A 20,452-nucleotide genomic window follows, 5' to 3' on the forward strand; every position below is an offset into this window, starting at 1 on the left:
TTAATACGTTGAGCATGTAAGGTGTCGTACATGAACGCAACGCTTTGTTGGTCCGTGATGATTTGGAAGCATCGCCCGAGTAAGTACGGTCGCCATCGCCGAATCGACTCGACGATCGCATACGCTTCCTTTTCGACAGACGAATGCCTCCGCTCAGCGGAGGTGAGAGTCCGCGAAAAGAAAGCCACAGGGCGCCCCCCCTTGGGAGAGAGTCGCCGCTATCGCATGATCCGAGGCATCACTTTCTAAGACGAAAGATTTGCTCTCGTCGATCGTCGCCACAGCAGCGCCAGCGATGTCGGCCTTAAGGCCCCCAAGGCGGCCGGGCTCATGGGGAACGTGTCGCAGGCCACGAGGGGGCGGAGCTTCGTGGAGAAATTTTGCACCCACTTCGAATAGTGGGCGAACAGCCCGAGAGCACGCTTCAGCGAAGCTCGATCGCCGGGCGGGGCCATATCAAGCAATGGTCGCAGACGCTCCTTATCCGGAGAGACAGAGCCATGGGTCACGGTGTACCCCAGAAGATCTATCGTGCGTTGAGAGTAACGACACTTAGCCTCATTCATGGTTAGGCGCTACCTATGCGCGACCTCGAGGAAGCGCTTCAGATTAGCATCGTGATGCTCCTGGTCATACCCACAAACCGTAACATTGTCCAGATAGACAAAGACATCTGTCAAGTTCTCCTTAGTAACGAGGTCGTCCATAGCCCTCTGAAAACAGGCGACCCCGTTCGTTACCCCAAAAGGTAATCGGGTGTACTGGTATAACCTTTGACCCGATTCAAAGGCGGTGTAGATGCGATCAGCCCTAAAGATGGGGATCTGATGATACGCACTATGCAGATCGAGAGTGCTGTAGATGGAGTACTGGGCCACCAGTCGTACTAGCGCATCCATCCCCGGTAAGGGGTAGGCGTCCAGCTGTATAAAGCGATTAACCGTCTGTGAGTAGTCGATTACCATGCGCCGGCGATGGGCCTCACTTCGCACCACTAAGACCTGGGCCCGCCACGGCGACCGGCTAGGTTCGATAACACCGTCCTTTAAGAGTTGGGCCGTTTCTTCCGCAATGAATTGCGCGTCCGCTCGTGAGTAGCGCCGCGATTTTACCGCTACAGGAGCGCAGTCAGTGGTCAGGTTGGGGAACAGCGAAAGAGGCTCAATTTCCATTCTCGCGAGTGTACACACAGCAAGCGTGTCCGTCCCACCGAATTCAATTTCCAAACGTCCATGTCGCTTAAGGAAATCGTGTCCTAACAGGATGTCAGCACATAAGGCAGGCAAGACCATGAGATGTACATCGGAAAACATGCGTCCCTTTATCACAAGTTTCAATCGACATTCCCCCTTCGTGCTGAGCCGAAGTCCCTGAGAGGCCATGAAGATCCGTCGTGTAGTCCCGATGACCAGCCAACCATGTTGACGCACCAGCCACTGATCGATGAAACTATCCGTAGATCCTGTGTCGACTAGGGCCCGTGCAAAAATGCCTTCGACCAAGAGCGGGATAATGGCCTGATCAAGGCCAGAAGATCCGGCAGGTATTGCGCCGTCCGAGCGAGAAGATCGCGCCTCACGCGTGGATCCCACACCGGCTGCAGTTTTCCGGTCGTTTGAGGAGCCTCCGGAGGGCCCCCGTGCCAAACGCATAGTTGGTCGTGCCGGTCCAGGAGCGTGTAGTTCGTACGAGCCGCCGTCAGATGGCGCTCGTGTCACGTGCGAAAGATCGCAGTCAACATGTGCTCGATCAAGAGCGTGTAGTTCGTACGAGCTGCCGTCAGAGGGCGCGCTCGTGTCACGTGCGAAAGATCACAGTCAATTGTACTTTCACTGCTGTCAGATGGCGCATGCGCATGCACAACAGGAGGATCTTTCAAAGCCGGAACTTTTTGTTTGTTTGAGGAAGGCGTTCAAACGCCAGTCAAGGTCGGTCGCTCCGCGGCCGGTCGCGTTCGCGCCATGTGTTGTGGCGGCCCGATGTATTTCACCAAGGACATGCGTGCAGCCAGGGGCCCGGGAGGAGGAGGACAGCTCATCAAGGCCGGGTGAGGCGCCCCGCTCTGTGCTCGGTCCGCTGGCTCGGCGATAAGCCCATTCAAGGTCGCGCGTGCTCGTGTGCCCCGCGCGGCCTTCTTGCAGACTTTAGCAAAGTGTCCTTTTGTAGAACACAAATGGCATATGGCTTCCCGAGCCGGACACGCTGACCTGGGATGCTGTCGGTTGCCACAGAAGTAACACGTCGCGTTCCGGTCAGGCCTGGGCCTGGCTGGTGTAGCTGCTGCTAGGCCGGAATCCGAGTCCACCTCGGGAGCGGCCAGGGGCTCGGCCGCAGCCGAGCCTGCACCCGTATCCTCGGCGGTAGCCCTCTCCGATCGCGCGAGTTGAGAAGTCCCCGCGACGACCCGTGCGTGTTCATAAGCGGTGGATTGTTTCCGGGCCTCAGTGTAAACGTTGGCCAACCGTAGGGCCTCCGCGAACGTCAGGTCAGCTGTCTCCAAGAGCCTGAGTCTCAGATCTGTAGAGCCGATTCCGGAAACGAAAGCGTCTCGGACAAGATCGTCTTGGACTTGCTCGTGTGTCCGTACCTCTTGAGTACTGTCCGCGAAGAGGTGCCGCAGCTCCTGAGCGAAGCGGTCGATCGACTCGGTTGGCTGGTGACGTCGCGTGGCGAGCAGATGCCTGTTGTACACGACGCTCCGTTTCTTAATGTAAAGGCGCTTTAGTTCTGCCACGGCGGCATTGTACTTCGTACATCGTGCGATGCTCCTGTAGACGTTGTGGTCGACTTTGGTCTGTAGCACAGACAGCTTCGTTTCAGCGGTGGGAACGGCATCCTGGGCGCCGAACTGGTTCTCCAGCGTTTTGAGCCAGTGAGCGAACACCGAGCCCGAATCCTCAGCTTGTGGGTCGGAGCCGAGTGTCGGTACATTGATCATCTTGTGTCCCGCCATTTCTGTAGATCTAATTGAGATTAAGTGTTGTGAAAATCAACCAGATCCACAACTTTGTCCCATAGGTAGGTTTAATCTCAATTAGATCTTTGGCATCATCCTGTAAAAATACAATCATGCAATAGATATCAGGATCTTGGTATCATACAGAGAGGACCGATAATAATAGTCAAAGCAAGCGAGTCTAGTATATATGTGCGAGTCTAGCATATACGTACCATTCAAGACTACATGTAAAGTAACTGTCACAGGAGTGGCTCAGCGTCGCGGACGTCCCAGGTTTTATAGACGCCCTTCAGTGGCTGAAGCGAGTATCTCTCCTGGGTTCAACTTTGGTATAATGTATAATTTCACTACAACTCCGATGGTGAAAATTTCGTGGCAATCAGACTAACAATTACAGAAGAATTTTTTTTTCATACTGATCAGTTCAAGCGTTGTACTTGTCGAATTATGACGTCATAATTAAGGCACCAATGACATCATCAACATATCTTATTCCCCATGGGGAGTGCTTGACAATGAGCCATGTTTCCATTTTTTCCATTGAGGTTTGGGAGATATAGAGGTGTAACGTTTTTCCAATATGGCATCCGCACCACGTGACCTATGACGTCATAATTATGAATAAAAGATTATGCAGGCGGAGGCGCTCCTATGGTAAAATTTCGTGTCATTCGGACCAACGGTTGCCGAGAAAATGAATTTTTAAAATGCAGACACGGCACACGTACGGCACACGTACGCACACATTGCTTAACCTCGTTTTTCGCTTCGCAAGCGCAGGGTAATAAAATAAGACACACAGAAAACGGTTCTCATAGTATAGATTGGGAAAAGTGAGAAAAATAACTTGGTCAAAAAAGGGAGGGTGAGGTAGTGGGATAGAAGATAAAAGGGGATAATATGAAGGACAGGAAGGAGGATAACATACGCAAGCATTACTTGGGATTGTACAATTATTACATCCATGATATGGAAGATATAACTGTCATTGTGCAATAATAATATTAATAATAATAATTAAAAAAAATAATTGTAAATCCCGAGATTGTTTTGAGTCGTGTATATGGTGTGGCTTTCACTTTACCGAACTCATGTTGAATTGGCACTGAGATAAATTTAGAATCTTCCCAAATTGACTTTATGTAACAAAAATGAGATACCAAGCACACACCAACTCCTGGTGGCCTTTATTAGCAAGTTTAAATCACAGACCAATCCAATTAGTGCCCGAATGGATTTGCATCCACAAGCCTGAACTCGGCGACACGAGAGAGTTCACGACTCCACCCTGCAGCATGTTGAGAAAGCAGCGCGTACAATGAATGGTGACACTCAAAATGATGGAATAAAGGAAGATCTCAGATTATATAAAAACATCATACCATTTACAAGTTTTGCGATCAAATAATGACTGCCATCTATGGTTGTGTGAATAAATGGGCCATTCTAAGGGATGGATCTTAAGCCAGCTTACCTGCTTGGTAGAACTTCCTTACAGCCATTAACATTCAATAGGGCGGGGGGGGGGGGTTTTTTTTTTTTTTTTTTTTTTTTTTTTTTTGTATACAATATCGAGGCTCGTGAAAGAGCGAACATTAATCACACAGAAAGACAAACCGACACATAAAACATATAACATAGGGAGCGGTAGACAAGATGGGGAGAGAGGGGGAAGGACACAAACACAACATTTGAGAGCAGGGACCGAGAGACATGGAGACATCGAGAGATCTGAGAGAGGGCGAGGGCTTTGGGGGGGGCGTGGGAAGGGGGCAGTGGGAGAGGTATAAAACATATGGACACTGCCAGGACTTCCAGGAAAGAAGTTGGAATTTCAAACAAGGTGGATCTGGGGTGAATTAGCGGGGGTAGAAAAGATCAAGGTTTTGGATGGGGGAAGATAAGAGATGGTGGTGAACAGCTGTTTTAAAGACCTGGAGGGAGGAGTGGGATTGAAGGGAGTGAGGGAGTTTGTTCCAGAGGCGGGAGAAAAGAGGAATGAAAGAGTGAAGGTGAGCGGAGAGCCGAGATTTCGGCAGTTTAACCATCAGAGGGTTGCTGGCAGATCTTGTGCGACCTGTAGGAATATTTGGGGGACAGAGCACAGAGAGAGCTGGGGGTGCAAGGCCGGAGAGGAGTCGGTAGAAGAAAGAAAGACCACCTACCTGCCTGCGGTGAGTGAGTGAAAGGCCCTCAGAGATAGCTTCATCGCGGGAGATTCCAATAATTCTGAAAGCTTTGGTTTCAACAGCGTGAAGCCGAGCTAGGTGTGAGGCAGGAGCACCGGCCCATAGGGGAGAACAGTATTCCATTGAGCTGCGGATGAAAGCCTTGTATGTGGTGAGGAGCTCAGGTGTGCCGAGGAAGGACTTCGCACGACGGAGGATGCCCAGTCGGCGACTGGCTTTGGAGGCCAGCTTGGAAATGTGGTTTTCCCAAGAAAGATCATGGCAGATAGTGAGACCCAAAATCTTGAGCGACAGAACTTCTTGGAGAGGATTGTTGAGAAAGTAGATGGGAGGGTTGTCCAGTCGATCTTTTCGGAGAGACATAGTAAGAGTGTGAGATTTGTCAGGATTGAAAGACATGTTCCACTTGTTTGACCAGTCTGTGATTTTGTCCAGGTCTTCAGAGAGTGAGGAGGCAGCAGACTGCCGATCTGAGGGAAGAGGAATGGAGCGGCAGAGAGTGGAGTCATCAGCAAAGAGATAGAGAGGATTTTCGAGAGAGTCAGAGAGATCATTGATGAAGACCAGAAAAAGCACGGGGCCCAGTTTGCGAAGAGTTCCCACCCCCTCCCTTCCCATGCCTCCTCCCCCCCCCCCAAGCCCTCTCCCTCCCACAGATCTCCCGATGTCCCTGCTCTCCATCTTGTCTCCCGCTCCCTTTATCATATTGTATACAAAAAAAAAGAAAATCTGGGTTGGAACTCCAGCAAATTTACAAATACAGTACCGTCTATCGGTCAAACCTTAGCCCATTAAAACACTCTGGCCTGTAATAATTGGGACAGCTTCAAAAAGTGGTGCAGCCACCAACAAGAGGTCAGATCAAACGCAATGCATGCATCAATGACCCTTTCACCATCTGTCCAATACAAGCTCGGAAGGAGCAAGGTTGCCCATCACCAACCAATACAACAAGCAATTGCATGGAGGAAAAAGAAAGAAGTTGATTTGGGCAAGTCGCCTCCTGCATCGTGGACTGCACAGCTCCAGGCCGAGTCCGTTCATAAAAGAGCAAGAATCCCTGCAGGACGCAACTGCACTGCCCTCTCTCATTTCCCCTGCGCGACATCTTGGAACAAACAGGGGCTGTTTATAGAGCCCTGAGCAAAAACAGACTTTGTGGGCCAAGAGAGGCTCGAGCTTGACGAAAAGTTAAAGTGGCAATTTTAATTGCGTTGCCAAAATCCATAAAAAACAACCAATAATCTTCCTCCCTCGCTTTGCGTTGGCAGAGCAGGGCTTTCCGCACCGCATTCATGGATAAAGGTGCTGGGCGCAAAGCACGGTCAGCGTTTTCCCAAAGCAATATTGCTTTTGCGGACAGACCAGTTTGGAAGACCATTCAAATACATACGTTTTGATTGTCCAAGGAAAACACAAAAGCCAAAGCAGCCTCGTAAACCCTGCCAGGGTGCTGAACGGTTTGAACAGCAAATCGTAAAAGCAGAGGATCTTTACTGTCAAGTTATGTTTAAGAAAATAAAACGATGTCAAGTAGGGGCCATTTTGAATGAAGATTTCAGTTGAAACCATTTTGTTTGATCACTTCAGGTGAAATTATGGTGCAAAAAGAAAACTTGACACCACAAACAATTGGTTGGCAGAGTCGATTCTCATTAAGAGGATCACATGTCGGAAAACTTGTGCAACTAGATGGTATTCATAGAATACTTACCCTGCGCAGTTAACTTGGTGCGAGTGAACTCTTTTGTTTTTGAAGGTTTTTTTTCTTTGATCCAATATGGCTGCCAGACCACGTGACAAATTTATATTCTCCAATATAATTGTTGCGTAGATTTCGCTCAATAAATTTCAAAATGATCAGACTAAGTGTTGTCCCTGTCAATTTATGTCATCATGAAGGCACCAATGACGTCATCGTTAACATATCTTATTCCCCATGGAGAGCACTTGACAATGAGCCACGTTTCAATTTTTTCCATGGAGCGGGGTCTGAGATATAGAGGGGCAAAGTTTTTCGGTTTTTGCAAGATGGCGCATTTACCGCTGAACTATGACGTCATACTTATCATTGAAATATTGCACAGGAGGAGGCGCTCCTATGGTGAAAATTTAGTGTCAATCGGTCCAAGAATTGCAGAGAAAAAAATTCATACTGATCGAATCAAGCGTTGTACTTGCCGAATTATGACGTCATTATTACGGTACTGATGACATCATCTATAACATATCTTGTTCATCAAGGGGAGTGCTTGACATTGAGCCATATTTCTATTTTTGTCCATGGAGTGGTTTTGGAGATATAGAGGTGCAAATTTTTTCGATTTTTCCAAGATGGCGCCTGTACCACGTGACCAATGACGTCATAATTATCATTAGAACAATTCTACAGGAGGAGCCGCTCATATTCTGAAAATTTCGTGTTCATCAGACTAACAGTTGCAGAGGATTTTTTTTTTCATACTGATCAGATCAAGCGTTGTACTTATCGAATTATGATGTCATAATGGAGGCACATATGACATCATTAACATTTCTTATTCCCCATGGGGTGTACTTGACAATGAGCCACGTTTCAATTTTTTCCATTAAGCGGTTTGGGAGATATAGAGGTGTAACGTTTTTCCAAGGTGGCGTCCGTACCACGTGACCTATTACGTCATAATTAACAGCAAAAAAATATACAGGCAGAGGCGATCCTGCGGTAAAATTTCATGTCAATCGGACCAACGATTGCCGAGAAAATGATATTTTTTTAAATGCAGACACGTACGGCACACGACACACATAAGGCACACGAACGCAACCGATTGCTTAACCCCGATTTTCGCTTCGCGAGCACAGGGTAATAAACAGTGAGGCATCTTTTATTTTTCAGTGTTGATGGAAAGTCATGTTCACAATACCCTTTGAGAAAGATACACAAAGTTGACAAATGTCAAAATGCATTTAACGGTTTGGGTTATGCCCTGTCAAGGAGCCCAGTTCACTGTTGTTTGTACTTATAAAAGTCCTGGCGAGTCGAAGCCCTAAAGCGTGGTCGGTATTTTAACAAGCCATGTGTGTGCACCAATGAAATGAGTTTGGTAGGAAATATTACACACACTTACTGCGTGTATATAAAAGCGCATGCCCGGTCGGTGCTGTTGTTCGGCACCGCACTTGGTCGGGCAGTCGCTGATAAACCCCGAGCACAGCGATCCGCAGCCTCCCGGCAATTATCAAAAGCCTGCCAGCTGAACTATTCGCCATCGTGCTTCGCCGCGGTTGAAGCCCACCGCAGGAACTCAAATTGTCAGGACGAGCGAAAGGAAAGGAGGGAGGGGGGAAGGGGCAGCGCACTGGACTCATTCCGTCTTCCCTCCACCCCCACTCTCAGCGGCTCTCATTAACCCTCAACACCACCCCCCACCCCCATCGTCCCCCGCCACCCCCCTCTTCGAGCGCTCCTCGGCGGGAAAGCCATGTCTGGGCCACGGCTTGTGGTGCTCGTGCTCGCGGGGCTGTGCATGTCTGTGCGACCCATCCCACGGCAGTACTCCCATACGGGCATGTGTCCCAACGAGATGAACCCTAACATGTGGGTGGATGCGCAGAGCACATGCAATCGGGAGTGTAGCCATGATCAGGTGAGCGGTATTTATAAATAATGATAATAATAAGAATGAGCATAATAAAAAATAACTGCAGTAATAATAACGAACACCTTATTGTGCCTTCAATTCTACCCGCATGCTTTTGGGAATTACATTTTACATTCTGTTTGAATTAACTTTTTTCAATGACATACGCTATCTTTTTTTTTGCTTTTTGATTGTGTTTATGTATAATTTTGGGTGGACTTCTGATTTTGGGTGCTATGCTGCACTGTGCTCTCAAGGTAGGCTACTGCTGTATCAGTTAAGTTTTACGACAATTCAATGAGGCTCACAATGTGGTAAGAGTTCATAAACGGTGAAGAAACTGGAAATTTGTAAACGAAGGTGTGCATTGTCATCTTCAAATTCTAAACTGCATACAAGTTACTCAAACCGATCAACCACAGATTGCAAGTGCTCTTTCAAAATTTGGAGCTTCTCGAGGACATTGGGAATTAGTTCCAAGGTACTTTTGTTGATGAACACCTTTAACCTGTTATTGGAAACAGTCAATGCTCTGCACGTTAAGGAATTATATCAACTAGTGAGGTACCCGTGCTAAGCACGGGTGGGAGGCCATAAGCAAACAGACAATGCAGAAACGGCGAATGTTAAAGCATGAAACCAATAAATTCCACATTCCTGTAGCGCCTTCAGTCACACGTCAGACATGGACAGCAAGTTCGTGAAGGATTTACATGAAAAACATACCCGTTCCAAACAAACAGGTACGTTTGTTCCATTCCCAGTCAATGGCGAATCTGGCTATGACGATCCGCGAATTTCACGTTTAGAAAGTAGAAACCATCATGGCATTTCGTCATTCACTTGAACTCGATATCTCTTTTTTCATTCCAAACAGCATAACTCCAATCACAAATTAAATACCATTAACATAAAAAATAAACTTTTAACAACATTCGTGACATAAACAAATATTAAAATCCTGATGTGAAGTTCCATACGGTTGGGTGAACACAATTACGAATTCAAAATCGTAATTGTATTCACTCAATTCCAATCATCAATTGATATTTTAACAAAATACTGTTTGAAATGACGATTGTATTGGGATATTATCAAACCCGCTCATTGCCGTAATCTGTCCACATCCGCATTCGCGGCAGGTTCATAATTCTCATCAAAATCTAAACAGTATTTGTAGAATTTCAATAAAAGCCACATGACTGTTCATATCGGTAAATATTATTCCATCGTGTTTGGAAAAAATGGAAAAACAATAGAGCCTATTTTACTCCAGGGGGTCCCAGGATTACCCACCCAAAATATCGTTGTGATCAGTTCAGCCGTTTTTGCGGTACCTGGGAACGGACAGACGGACATTTTTTTTTTTTTTTTTTTTGTATACAAGATCGAGGCTCGTGAAAGAGCGAACATTAATCACACAGAAAGACAAACAGACACATAAAACAAATAACATCGGGAGCGGTAGACAAGATGGGGAGAGAGGGGGAAGGACACAAACACAACATTTGAGAGCAGGGACCGAGAGACATGGAGACATCGAGAGATCTGTGGGAGGGAGAGGGCCTTGGGGGGGGAGGCATGTGAAGGGGGGGGGGGGGTGGGAGAGGTATAAACATATGGACACTGCCAGGATTTCCAGGAAAGAAGTTGGAATTTCAAACAAGGTGGATCTGGGGTGAATTAGTGGGGGTAGAAAAGATCAAGGTTTTGGATGGGGGAAGATAAGAGATGGTGGTGAACAGCTGTTTTAAAGACCTGGAGGGAGGAGAGGGATTGAAGGGAGTGTGGGAGTTTGTTCCAGAGGCGGGAGAAAAGAGGAATGAAAGAGTGAAGGTGAGCAGAGAGCCGAGATTTCGGCAGTTTAACCATCAGAGGGTTGCTGGCAGATCTTGTGCGACCTGTAGGAATATTTTGGGGACAGAGCACAGAGCGAGCTGGGGGAGCAAGGCCGGAGAGGAGTCGGTAGAAGACAGAATTTGGTGAATTATAGTAAGATGCACAACAAGATATATATATATATATATATATATATATATATATGTGTGTGTGTGTGTGTGTGTGTGTGTGTGTGTGTGTGTGTGTGTGTGTGTGTGTGTGTGTATATGTATATACATATATATATGTGCGTATATACAGTCACGTGAAAAAGTAAGTACACCCCATGTAAAGTTTTGACTTTTTCAACATATTTCAACATACAGCTATTTGATCTTCATTTCAACAATATTGACAGACAAAGGTGATATAATATAACAAATATCATGAAACATTTACATTTTGTAGTCCATTGTATAATTTAAATAAACATAAATGCAAATTTCACATGTGGAAAAAGTAAGTACACCCCTACATTTATCACGACTTCAAATACCTAAAATTAGAATCAGGTGCACCAGCTCAGGTGCAAATGATTCGAACATCGTTCGAGAGGATCTTGGAGGAACCTGTCTTATTTAAACCTCAGACATTTCGTTTGGTTTGCTCTTTGTTGTTGAAGTGTGCGGCGTCACCATGCCTACATCAAAAGAGCTCTCTGAGGCCTTCAGAAAGAAGGTTATAGATGCCTACAAGTCTGGGAAGGGATTTAAAAAGATCTCCAAACAATTTGAAATCAATCATTCGACTGTCCGGAAGATCATCTACATGTGGAGAAGATTCCAAACAACTGCCAACTTGTTCAGTCCAGGCCGCCCCAGCAAGTTCAGCCCGAGAGCAGATCGCAAGATGCTGAAAGAAGTCTCTACGAACCCCATAATGTCATCACGGGACCTACAGGTAGCTCTTGCCACTGTTGATGTCAAAGTGCACGAGTCTACCATTAGAAAGAGGCTGCACAAATTTGATCTACATGAGAGGTGTGCCAGGAGGAAACCTTTGCTGTCCAGAAAGAACATCAGGGCAAGACTAAATTTTGCCAATGAACACCGAGGCAAAGACCAGCACTTCTGGAAAAATGTGCTCTGGACAGATGAGTCAAAGGTAGAGCTATTTGGCCACAGTACCAGAAGACATGTTTGGCGAAAACTAAAGACAGCATTTGACCACAAGAACCTGATACCAACTGTAAAGCATGGTGGTGGAAATATTATGGTTTGGGGCAGCTTTGCTGCATCAGGGCCTGGGCAGCTCACCATCATATAATCCACGATGAATTCTTCATTGTACCAGCGGGTGCTTCAGGATAATGTGAGGCCATCTGTCGGAAAGTTGAAGCTCAACCGAAGGTGGACCTTGCAACATGACAATGACCCTAAACATACCAGTAAATCCACCAAGGAATGGCTGAAAAGAAAGAAATGCAGGGTTCTGGAATGGCCAAGTCCAAAGCCCGGATCTAAATCCCATCGAGATTTTGTGGGGAGATTTGAAACGAGCTGTGCATGCAAGAAACCCCTCAAACATCGCACAGCTGAAAGAATTCTGCATGGAGGAGTGGGCAAAAATTTCTCCCAGTCGATGTCAGAGACTGGTAGACAGTTATAAGAAACGCCTACTTGAGGTTGTTTCTGCCAAAGGGGGCAGTACCACCTATGAGAGCCAAGGGTGTACTTACTTTTTCCACATGTGAAATTTGCATTTATGTTTATTTAAATTATACAATCGACTACAAAATGTAAATGTTTCATGATATTTGTTATATTATATCACCTTTATCTATCAATATTGTTGAAATGAAGATCAAATAGCTGTATGTTGAAATATGTTGAAAAAGTCAAAACTTTACATGGGGTGTACTTACTTTTTCACGTGACTGCACGCACGCACGCATGCACGTTCAATTGGATGAAGAGATTATGTGACCTTGACGTCAAAAACAATAGGTTTCCTGCTTTTGACTAGCTCTATCACTTGGTCGAGTTTTGTGAAGATTGTTTTAGAAGTGACCTGAAAGCAACTGACAGACAAACAGACAATCATACTCATGAAACAAATATACTGTATTGTGAATCTTCGATTTCGCACGTCATAACGGTCGCACACACAGACGTACAGCCATATGGACAACCAAAAAACATTATGGCTCCGGCCTTCGGCTGCAGAGACATGACAATATCAATAAACACTTGTTTCCATTTTGTAATAGTATCCATTGGCATTTTGAAGAATAATCTAACAGTCATCAAATGATGTTAAATAGCCATGTAAATTGACGTATTTTAGCAAAACATGGATCAGCAAAAAGGTTAAAAAAACGCAAAAAGTTCTCTCATGTTTTCCTGCCTCCATACTCCCTTCCTTCCCAAAAGGACTGCAAACATCACGAAAAATGCTGCAGCAATGTTTGTGGTTTGAAGAGCTGTGTTGCAGCACGCTTTCGGAGCTCAAACCGACAAGCACCGGTGGCTCGCCCCAAGGATGCGACGTGCGACCGCTTCATGTGCACTCAGCAGGGTTCCGAGTGCGACATCTGGGATGGCCAGGCCGTGTGCAAGTGTCGGGACCGTTGCGAGAAGGAGCCAAACTTTACATGCGCTTCAGATGGCCTCACATATTACAATCATTGCTACATGGATGCTGAGGCCTGTAATAAGGGAATCACGCTCAAAATGGTGACATGCCGCTATCAGCTAACCTGGCAGGTACAACCAAGCTCATCTCCAGGAAAGACTACAGCCGGGCCAACCACATCCCATCAAGCAACAGTTCAGCTACCAACTGAAGAACTAGTGCCACCTGTCCTGCTTAACAACCCAGAGCCCCAGACTGTCATCATTGGGGCGACTATCAGCCTCCTGTGCGAGGTGAATGGTCGACCCAGGCCTGAGATCACTTGGGAAAAACAGAATGACGCGGATGATGATGTGATCCTTATGAGGCCCGATCATGTCTATGGACATGCAGTCATCACAAACATTGGACAGCTAGTCATATATAATGCACGAGCCACAGATGCTGGGATCTACACATGTTCGGCTGCAAACCAGGCGGGAATGCTGAGAGCAAATTTCCATCTCTCGATCATTGCATCACCTACTGACAGTGGCAGTGTGACCTTGCCAACATCAGGTTCGTATTGCCAACACAGGCCAGAAGAGAAGCCCTGTGGCGAGCCAGCGACTGTGCATTGGTATTTCTACTCCAGTCGAGACGGCTGCGTTGCCTCATCACACGTTGATTGCAATAGTGAACGTGGCTTCCAGACGTATGTTGAATGCAACACTATATGTGCAAATCACTTGGTCTCTGCCTGTAGTCTTCCACCTGTTCAGGGCCCATGTCACATATGGGAGGCACGCTGGGCCTACAATCCATACAGTGGTCTGTGCAATTCGTTTGTGTATGGTGGTTGCGAAGGAAACGGTAATAACTTTATGAGCAGGTCTGTATGTGAGGACAGCTGTCCTTTTTCACAGCAGACACCAGGACAATGCAAGCCATGTCGTACCAAGCAAAAGCTGGTATCCAGCTTCTGCCATGCTGACTTTGCCATCGTGGGTCATATCACCGAGATGCTGAAGGATGGAGAAGGTGGCCTCATTCGTTTTTCCGTTGAGGAGATAATCAAGGATGAAAAGATGGGTCTCAGGGTTTTCAACATCAAGCTCCTTGAGATAACACTACCTCGGATTGATTGGAGCTGCCCCTGCCCCAATGTTACTAATAATGAAAGTCTTTTGCTGGTGATGGGCCAAGTGCGAGATGGCATGGCCATGCTACAAACAGACAGCTATGTTCGATCAGTCAGTGAGAAGAAGGCCAAAAAACTCCAGGAGATTGTTAACAAGAAGTCCTGTGATGCTTTCCGTCATTTGGTCGGTAAAGACTAAATGTATCACATCGAGCTGTAAAGACTGACTGGTCAGGATACATTAGGAACTGCTCCAGTCAATTTATGAACAGAGTAAGAATTGACATTTAAGGAAAACTTGATGTTCCATCCTCAGACCTCAACAACAACTGATACAACATAAAGTCTCCAAGAGAACTTTTTCAAAAAAATTGATGCAACTCTCAATAATTTGTTAAGAACCATGAAATGGTCCATCATTAGATTGTTTTTTGTTTTTTTCACAATGAATGTCATCAAATGGATGCAGTGCTTCTGGAAGTGTTCGATATGCCAACTTGTGCACTGTCCCTTGGATGGACGTTAAACTAGGTGTTCCATCTACTAGCATTATTTGGTGGGAGGTTAAAGGTTCCACGGTATCCTTTGCAAAGATTAAGCAAGGTATCCAGGGCACCCTGACCAAATTCCAAATTCCTGCCCGGATTGACTCCTGGGAAGGTAACGGCAAACCACCGAGCATAACCCGTGCCAAGACACTCCCTCAGGAGCGCCAGTACTTAAAAAAAAGTATGGTACATTGATGATTAAGAGTGCATACACTATTGGTGATGCACCAAAAAGTAATAACTGTCAAGTTCTTTATTAACAACTTGAAATATGTATTTGTAAGATGGGTAACAGTAATTATCGCTGTTGTTATTGTTACAAATTATTACCTTCACATCCCTTGAACTTAAGGTTAAATACAAGAACGAGAAGCTTGGAAACACTTGATCAAATACTTAGCTACCAATATAGCACCATGACACATTATGTGCATCTCCAGATGTGATACCTAGGTATTTAGGAAACAAAGATAACAAGAAAGAGCAATCAGAGATTGCAGACCCTCGCCAGGACGTCGTTTTAGTGGTTTTTAAGGATTTTGCGTTAAAACAAATATGGCGGCCAAACCACGTGACCGATGTCTTTTTTTTTTCTCCACCAATTTATCCCTAGATAACGCTCAATAAATTTAATCTTGATTGGATGTGTTTTGTACTTGTCGAATTATGACGTCATAATGGAGGCACCTATGACGTCATAATTAACATATTTAATTCCCCATGGAGAGTTCTTTACAATGAGCCATGTCTCAATTTTTTATATGCAGCGCTTTGGTAGATATGGAGGTGGAGAGTTTTTCGTTTTTTTCAAGATGGTGCCTGTCATAATTAACATATTTAATTCCCCATGGAGAGTTCTTTACAATGAGCCATGTCTCAATGTTTTATATGCAGCGCTTTCGTAGATATGGAGGTGCAAAGTTTTTCGTTTTTTTTCAAGATGGTGCCTGTACCACGTGACCTATGACGTCATAATTATCATTTTAAAATTCCACTGGAAGAGGTGAACCTGTGGTGAAACTTTCCTGTCAATCGGACCAACTGTTGCAGAGAAAACTAGAACGGGCACTCGGTAGAGCGCATACCTTCGCCGCAGCTATGGTAAAAATACGATTTTGACCTTTTCGTGACCTTGACCTTGACCTTTGACCCGATTGCTCCCAAAATCTAATCAAATGTGTCCCGTATAATAACCAATCATCCCACCAAATTTCATGCAATTCGGTTGAATACTTTTTGAGTTATGCGAATAACATACACACACACACACACAGACATACAAATAAATACACAGCGATCAAAACATAACCTTCCGCTTTTGCGAAGGTAATCATGTTTATTCTGTGTGGACAAACAAACAAACAAGAAATATGTCGTGCATAGCACGATACTTGCTAAATCCCAAAAATAAGTTGTTGGGCCTATGATGACCTCAAAAATAATTGGTGGTTGAATTCAGTGACCTGGCATACAAATCCTCTTAAAATTTCAAATTAATCAGATGAAAATCGAGGATTTTAGAAATTTGGCCTATGTTGACCTTTTGGCCTATGTTGACCTCAAAAATAGTTGGTGGTTGAATTTACTGACCAGATATGCTAATTTTCTTCAAATTTCAAGTGAATCGGATGAAAATTGAGGATTTAAAAAATCTGGCCTATGTTGACCTTTGGCCGATGCTGACCTCAAAAATACTTGGTGGCTGAATTCAGTGTCCAGATATGCAAATCCTCTTCAAATATCAAGTCAATCTGATGAAAATTGAGGGTTTTAGACATCTGGCCTATGTTGACCTTTTGGCCTATGTTGACCTCATCAATACTTGGTGGTTGAATTCAGTCAACAGATATGCAAATCCTCTTCAAATTTGAAGTTAATTGGACAAACATTGAGGATTTTAGAAATTTGGCCGAAGTTGACCTCAAAAATACTTGGTGGTTGAATTCATTGTCCAGATATGCAAATCCTCTTCAAATTTCAAGTCAATCTGATGAAAATTGAGGATTTTAGAAATCTGGCCTATGTTGACCTCAAAAATACTTGGTGGTTGAATTCAGTGACCAGAGAGGCAAATCCTTTCAAAATTTCAAGTCAATCGGATAAAAATTGAGGATTTTAGAAATTTGGCCTATGTTGAACTTTTGGCCTATGTTGACCTAAAATATAATTGGTGGTTGAATTCAGTGACCAGATATGCAAATCCTCTTCAAATTTCAAGTCAATCAGATGAAAATTGAGGATTTTAGAAATTTGACAAAGTTGGTGACCGTTGGCCTATGTTGACCTATTGACCTTTTGACCCCAGAAACAATAGGCTTCTTGCTTATGACCAACTCTACTATTTGGTGAAGTTTTGTGAAGATCGGTTGAAAATTGTGACCTGCAGGCGACTGACATACAGAGACAAACAGACAGACAGCATAACGCACAAGACCAACCAATATGAATACACTTGAATAAATGAATGAAACAATGAATGAAAAATCTTCGATTTTCGCAAGTAACAAATAGACAGACAGACAGACAGACAGAGTCAAATGCAATACCCTCTCCTCTGGCAAGGGTAACAATGATCATTAACGCAGCAGACTCCAAACCCATTCATGGCTAAAAAAAAAAATGTTGGCTTGGTCACCTGTGGACTGCAATGCAGCTGCACTGCATCTGCTGGCACTGCTTCTGTGCAGGGGGTGGTTCTGTGTCTTCCACATGCTGCGCCCACTGCATCTTAAGCCGGAAGTACCTTTTTCGCGATAAAAACTCTTATTTCCCAGATATCCAAATCCTCGTAAACTGTGTGATGGATGCCGAAAGAGGGTGGGTGTGTGGCAGGCCACTCCTATTGGTTAGAACCCTTGCAGCAATTGTTGTCCACCTCTTGCAAGTGGAAACCTGGGAGGGACTCCATTACTAATGCATCCACTATATTTTCATTAATATGTGAGGCCTACAAAAGAACGCTCTGACAATGCCTTGTGTGAGTGGAAGCGCGTACTTTTACAGGTGGTGTATAAACTCAGTGTTGCTGGTTCACTCACGCACCAGAAATAAAAAATAATATAACCCACAAATAATTCCATCCAACGAATAATTTGCTCTTTGTCCATTTACTTCACCGAGACACCTTCACTCAGTTTCAAACGATTTCCCTCACAAACCCAACATGGGACAACCCCTTACTCATCTAATGCTCCACCATCTTTTCGTGCACATGCGAGCAGTGCCGGTTAAGGCTTTGGCTACGGGCACACTGAGGATAGGGGGGCCCTTGTGTATTCCTCCGAATAAAATCATTATAAATTGAAATAGCATCACAGGTGAATGTTAGGTTACTTAAATTTACATAAATATACACTCACGTGAAAAAGTAAGTACACCCCATTTAAGTTTTGACTTTTTCCAACATATTTCAACATACAGCTATTTAATCTTCATTTCAACAATATTGATAGATAAAGGTGATATAATATAACAAATATAAAGAAACATTTACATTTTGTAGTCCATTGTATAATTTATATAAACATAAATGCCAATTTCGCATGTGGAAAAAGTAAGTACACCCCTACATTTATCACTACTTTAAATACCTAAAATTAGAATCAGGTGCACCAGCTCAGGTGCAAAAGATTAGAACATCGTTAGAGAGGACCTTGGAGGAACCTGTCTTATTTAAACCTCAGACATTTAGTTTGGTTTGCTCTTTGTTGAAGTGTGCGGCGTCACCATGCCTAGATCAAAAGAGCTCTCTGAGGCCTTCAGGAAGAAGGTTATAGATGCCTACGAGTCTGGGAAGGGATTTTAAAAGATCTCCAAACAATTTGAAATCAATCATTCGACTGTCCGGAAGATCATCTGCAAGTGGAGAAGATTCCAAACAACTGCCAACGTGTTCAGGCCAGGCCGCCCCAGCAAGTTCAGCCCGAGAGCAGACTGCAAGATGCTGAAAGAAGTCTCCAAGAACCCCAGGATGTCATCACGGGACCGACAGGTAGCTCTTGCCACTGTTGATGTCAAAGTGCACGAGTCTACCATTAGAAAGAGGCTGCACGAATTTGATCTACATGGGAGGTGCGCCAGGAAGAAACCTTTGCTGTCCAGAAAGAACATCAGGGCAAGACTAAAGTTTGCCAATGAACACCTAGGCAAAGACCAGCACTTCTGGCACAATGTGCTCTGGACAGATGAGTCAAAGGTAGAGCTATTTGGCCACAATACCAGAAGACATGTTTGGCGAAAACCAAAGACAGCATTTGCCACAAGAACCTGATACCAACTGTAAAGCATGGTGGTGGAAATATTATGGTTTGGGGCAGCTTTGCTGCATCAGGGCCTGGGCAGCTCACCATCATAGAATCCACTATGAATTCTTCATTGTACCAGAGGGTGCTTGAGGATAATGTGAGGCCATCTGTCGGAAAGTTGAAGCTCAACCGAAGGTGGACCTTGCAACATGACAATGACCCTAAACATACCAGTAAATCCACCAAGGAATGGCTGAAAAGAAAGAAATGGAGGGTTCTGGAATGGCCAAGTCAAAGCCCGAATCTAAATCCCATCGAGATGTTGTGGGGGGATTTGAAACGAGCTGTGCATGCAAGAAACCCCTCAAACATCGCACAACTGAAATAATTCTGCATGGAGGAGTGGGCAAACATTTCTCCCAGTCGATGTCAGAGACTGGTAGACAGTTATAAGAAACGCCTACTTGAGGTTGTTTCTGCCAAAGGGGGCAATACCACCTATTAGAGCCAAGGGTGTACTTACTTTTTCCACATGCGAAATTTGCATTTATGTTTATTTAAATTATACAATGGACTACAAAATGTAAATGTTTCATGATATTTGTTATATTATATCACCTTTATCTATCAATATTGTTGAAATAAAGATCAAATAGCTGTATGTTGAAATATGTTGAAAAAGCCAAAACTTTACATGGGGTGTACTTACTTTTTCAAGTGACTGTATGTATTCAATTTGGTAATGTGCACGCAGTATTTCAATTTAGCGAGTCAGAAAAACATATTGGTGAGTAAAGTCAGAAAGAACGTAACTATGGTTCATTTAAGCACATGTAATACTCCCCCTCCCCTGCCCCATCGTAACTGGGGGGCCCCCATGTCCAGGGGGGCCTGGGCCACATGCCCCCAACTTAATCCACCCCTGCATGTGAGGCGTACAAAATAACTTGTGCATCGGGAACTAATTCCCTTACAAAACGAACATGGGACCCCTTACTAATGCTTACACTGTATTTTCGTGAACAGTGTGTGTGTGTGTGTGTGTGTGTGTGTGTGTGTGTGTGTGTGTGTGTGTGTGTGTGTCTATCTGTGTGCTTCTCTATCTATCTCTGTGTCTGTCCGTCTATCTATCTGTGCCCGTTTGTTCATCCATATGCGCACGTTTGTCTGTCTATCTATCCCTCGGTGTGTCAGTGTGTGTCCGTGTGCGTCTCTCTATCTATCTCTCTATCTCTCTATCTCTCTATCTGTGCGATTGTCGACCTATCTGACTATGTGTGTTTCTATCTATCTGTGTCTATCTACAGACTTGGCATT

General features: G+C 44.8%; 3 protein-coding genes across 4 annotated transcripts in view; 1 reads left to right on the forward strand and 2 right to left on the reverse strand.

Moving 5' to 3' along the window:
- The window catches only part of LOC137426870 (protein FAM234B-like), a 129,395-nt gene that overhangs the window by 48,545 nt on the left and 60,398 nt on the right, over positions 1–20,452 (reverse strand). The gene's annotated exons all lie outside the window — the stretch shown is intronic.
- LOC144892403 (uncharacterized) lies at positions 1,821–8,283 on the reverse strand. Its single transcript, XM_078778942.1, has 2 exons — positions 8,259–8,283; positions 1,821–3,053 (listed from the first exon to the last, which is right to left on the reverse strand). Exon 2 carries the CDS (start codon positions 2,951–2,953, stop codon positions 1,913–1,915), a length of 1,041 nt encoding a protein of 346 aa, XP_078635068.1. The 5' UTR covers positions 2,954–3,053; positions 8,259–8,283; the 3' UTR covers positions 1,821–1,912.
- On the forward strand, positions 8,613–15,890 carry WFIKKN2 (WAP, follistatin/kazal, immunoglobulin, kunitz and netrin domain containing 2). The gene is made up of 2 exons (XM_068118157.2): positions 8,613–8,777; positions 13,022–15,890. The coding sequence occupies exons 1-2, from the start codon at positions 8,613–8,615 to the stop codon at positions 14,540–14,542; spliced, it is 1,686 nt and encodes a 561-aa protein (XP_067974258.2). The 3' UTR covers positions 14,543–15,890.

This window comes from Myxine glutinosa, chromosome 5 (genome assembly GCF_964187855.1).
Source record: "Myxine glutinosa chromosome 5, kmMyxGlut1.1, whole genome shotgun sequence".
NCBI lineage: Eukaryota > Metazoa > Chordata > Myxini > Myxiniformes > Myxinidae > Myxine > Myxine glutinosa.

What these genes read in the sequence shown, in the direction of transcription:
- LOC144892403 (XM_078778942.1), bottom strand. Translation starts at nt 2,953, where the DNA reads ATGGCGGGACACAAGATGATCAATGTACCGACACTCGGCTCCGACCCA.
- WFIKKN2 (XM_068118157.2), top strand. Translation starts at nt 8,613, where the DNA reads ATGTCTGGGCCACGGCTTGTGGTGCTCGTGCTCGCGGGGCTGTGCATG. An exon ending in GGGAGTGTAGCCATGATCAG is followed by an intron (nt 8,778 to 13,021) that starts GTGAGCGGTATT and finishes CCTTCCCAAAAG; the next exon opens with GACTGCAAACATCACGAAAA.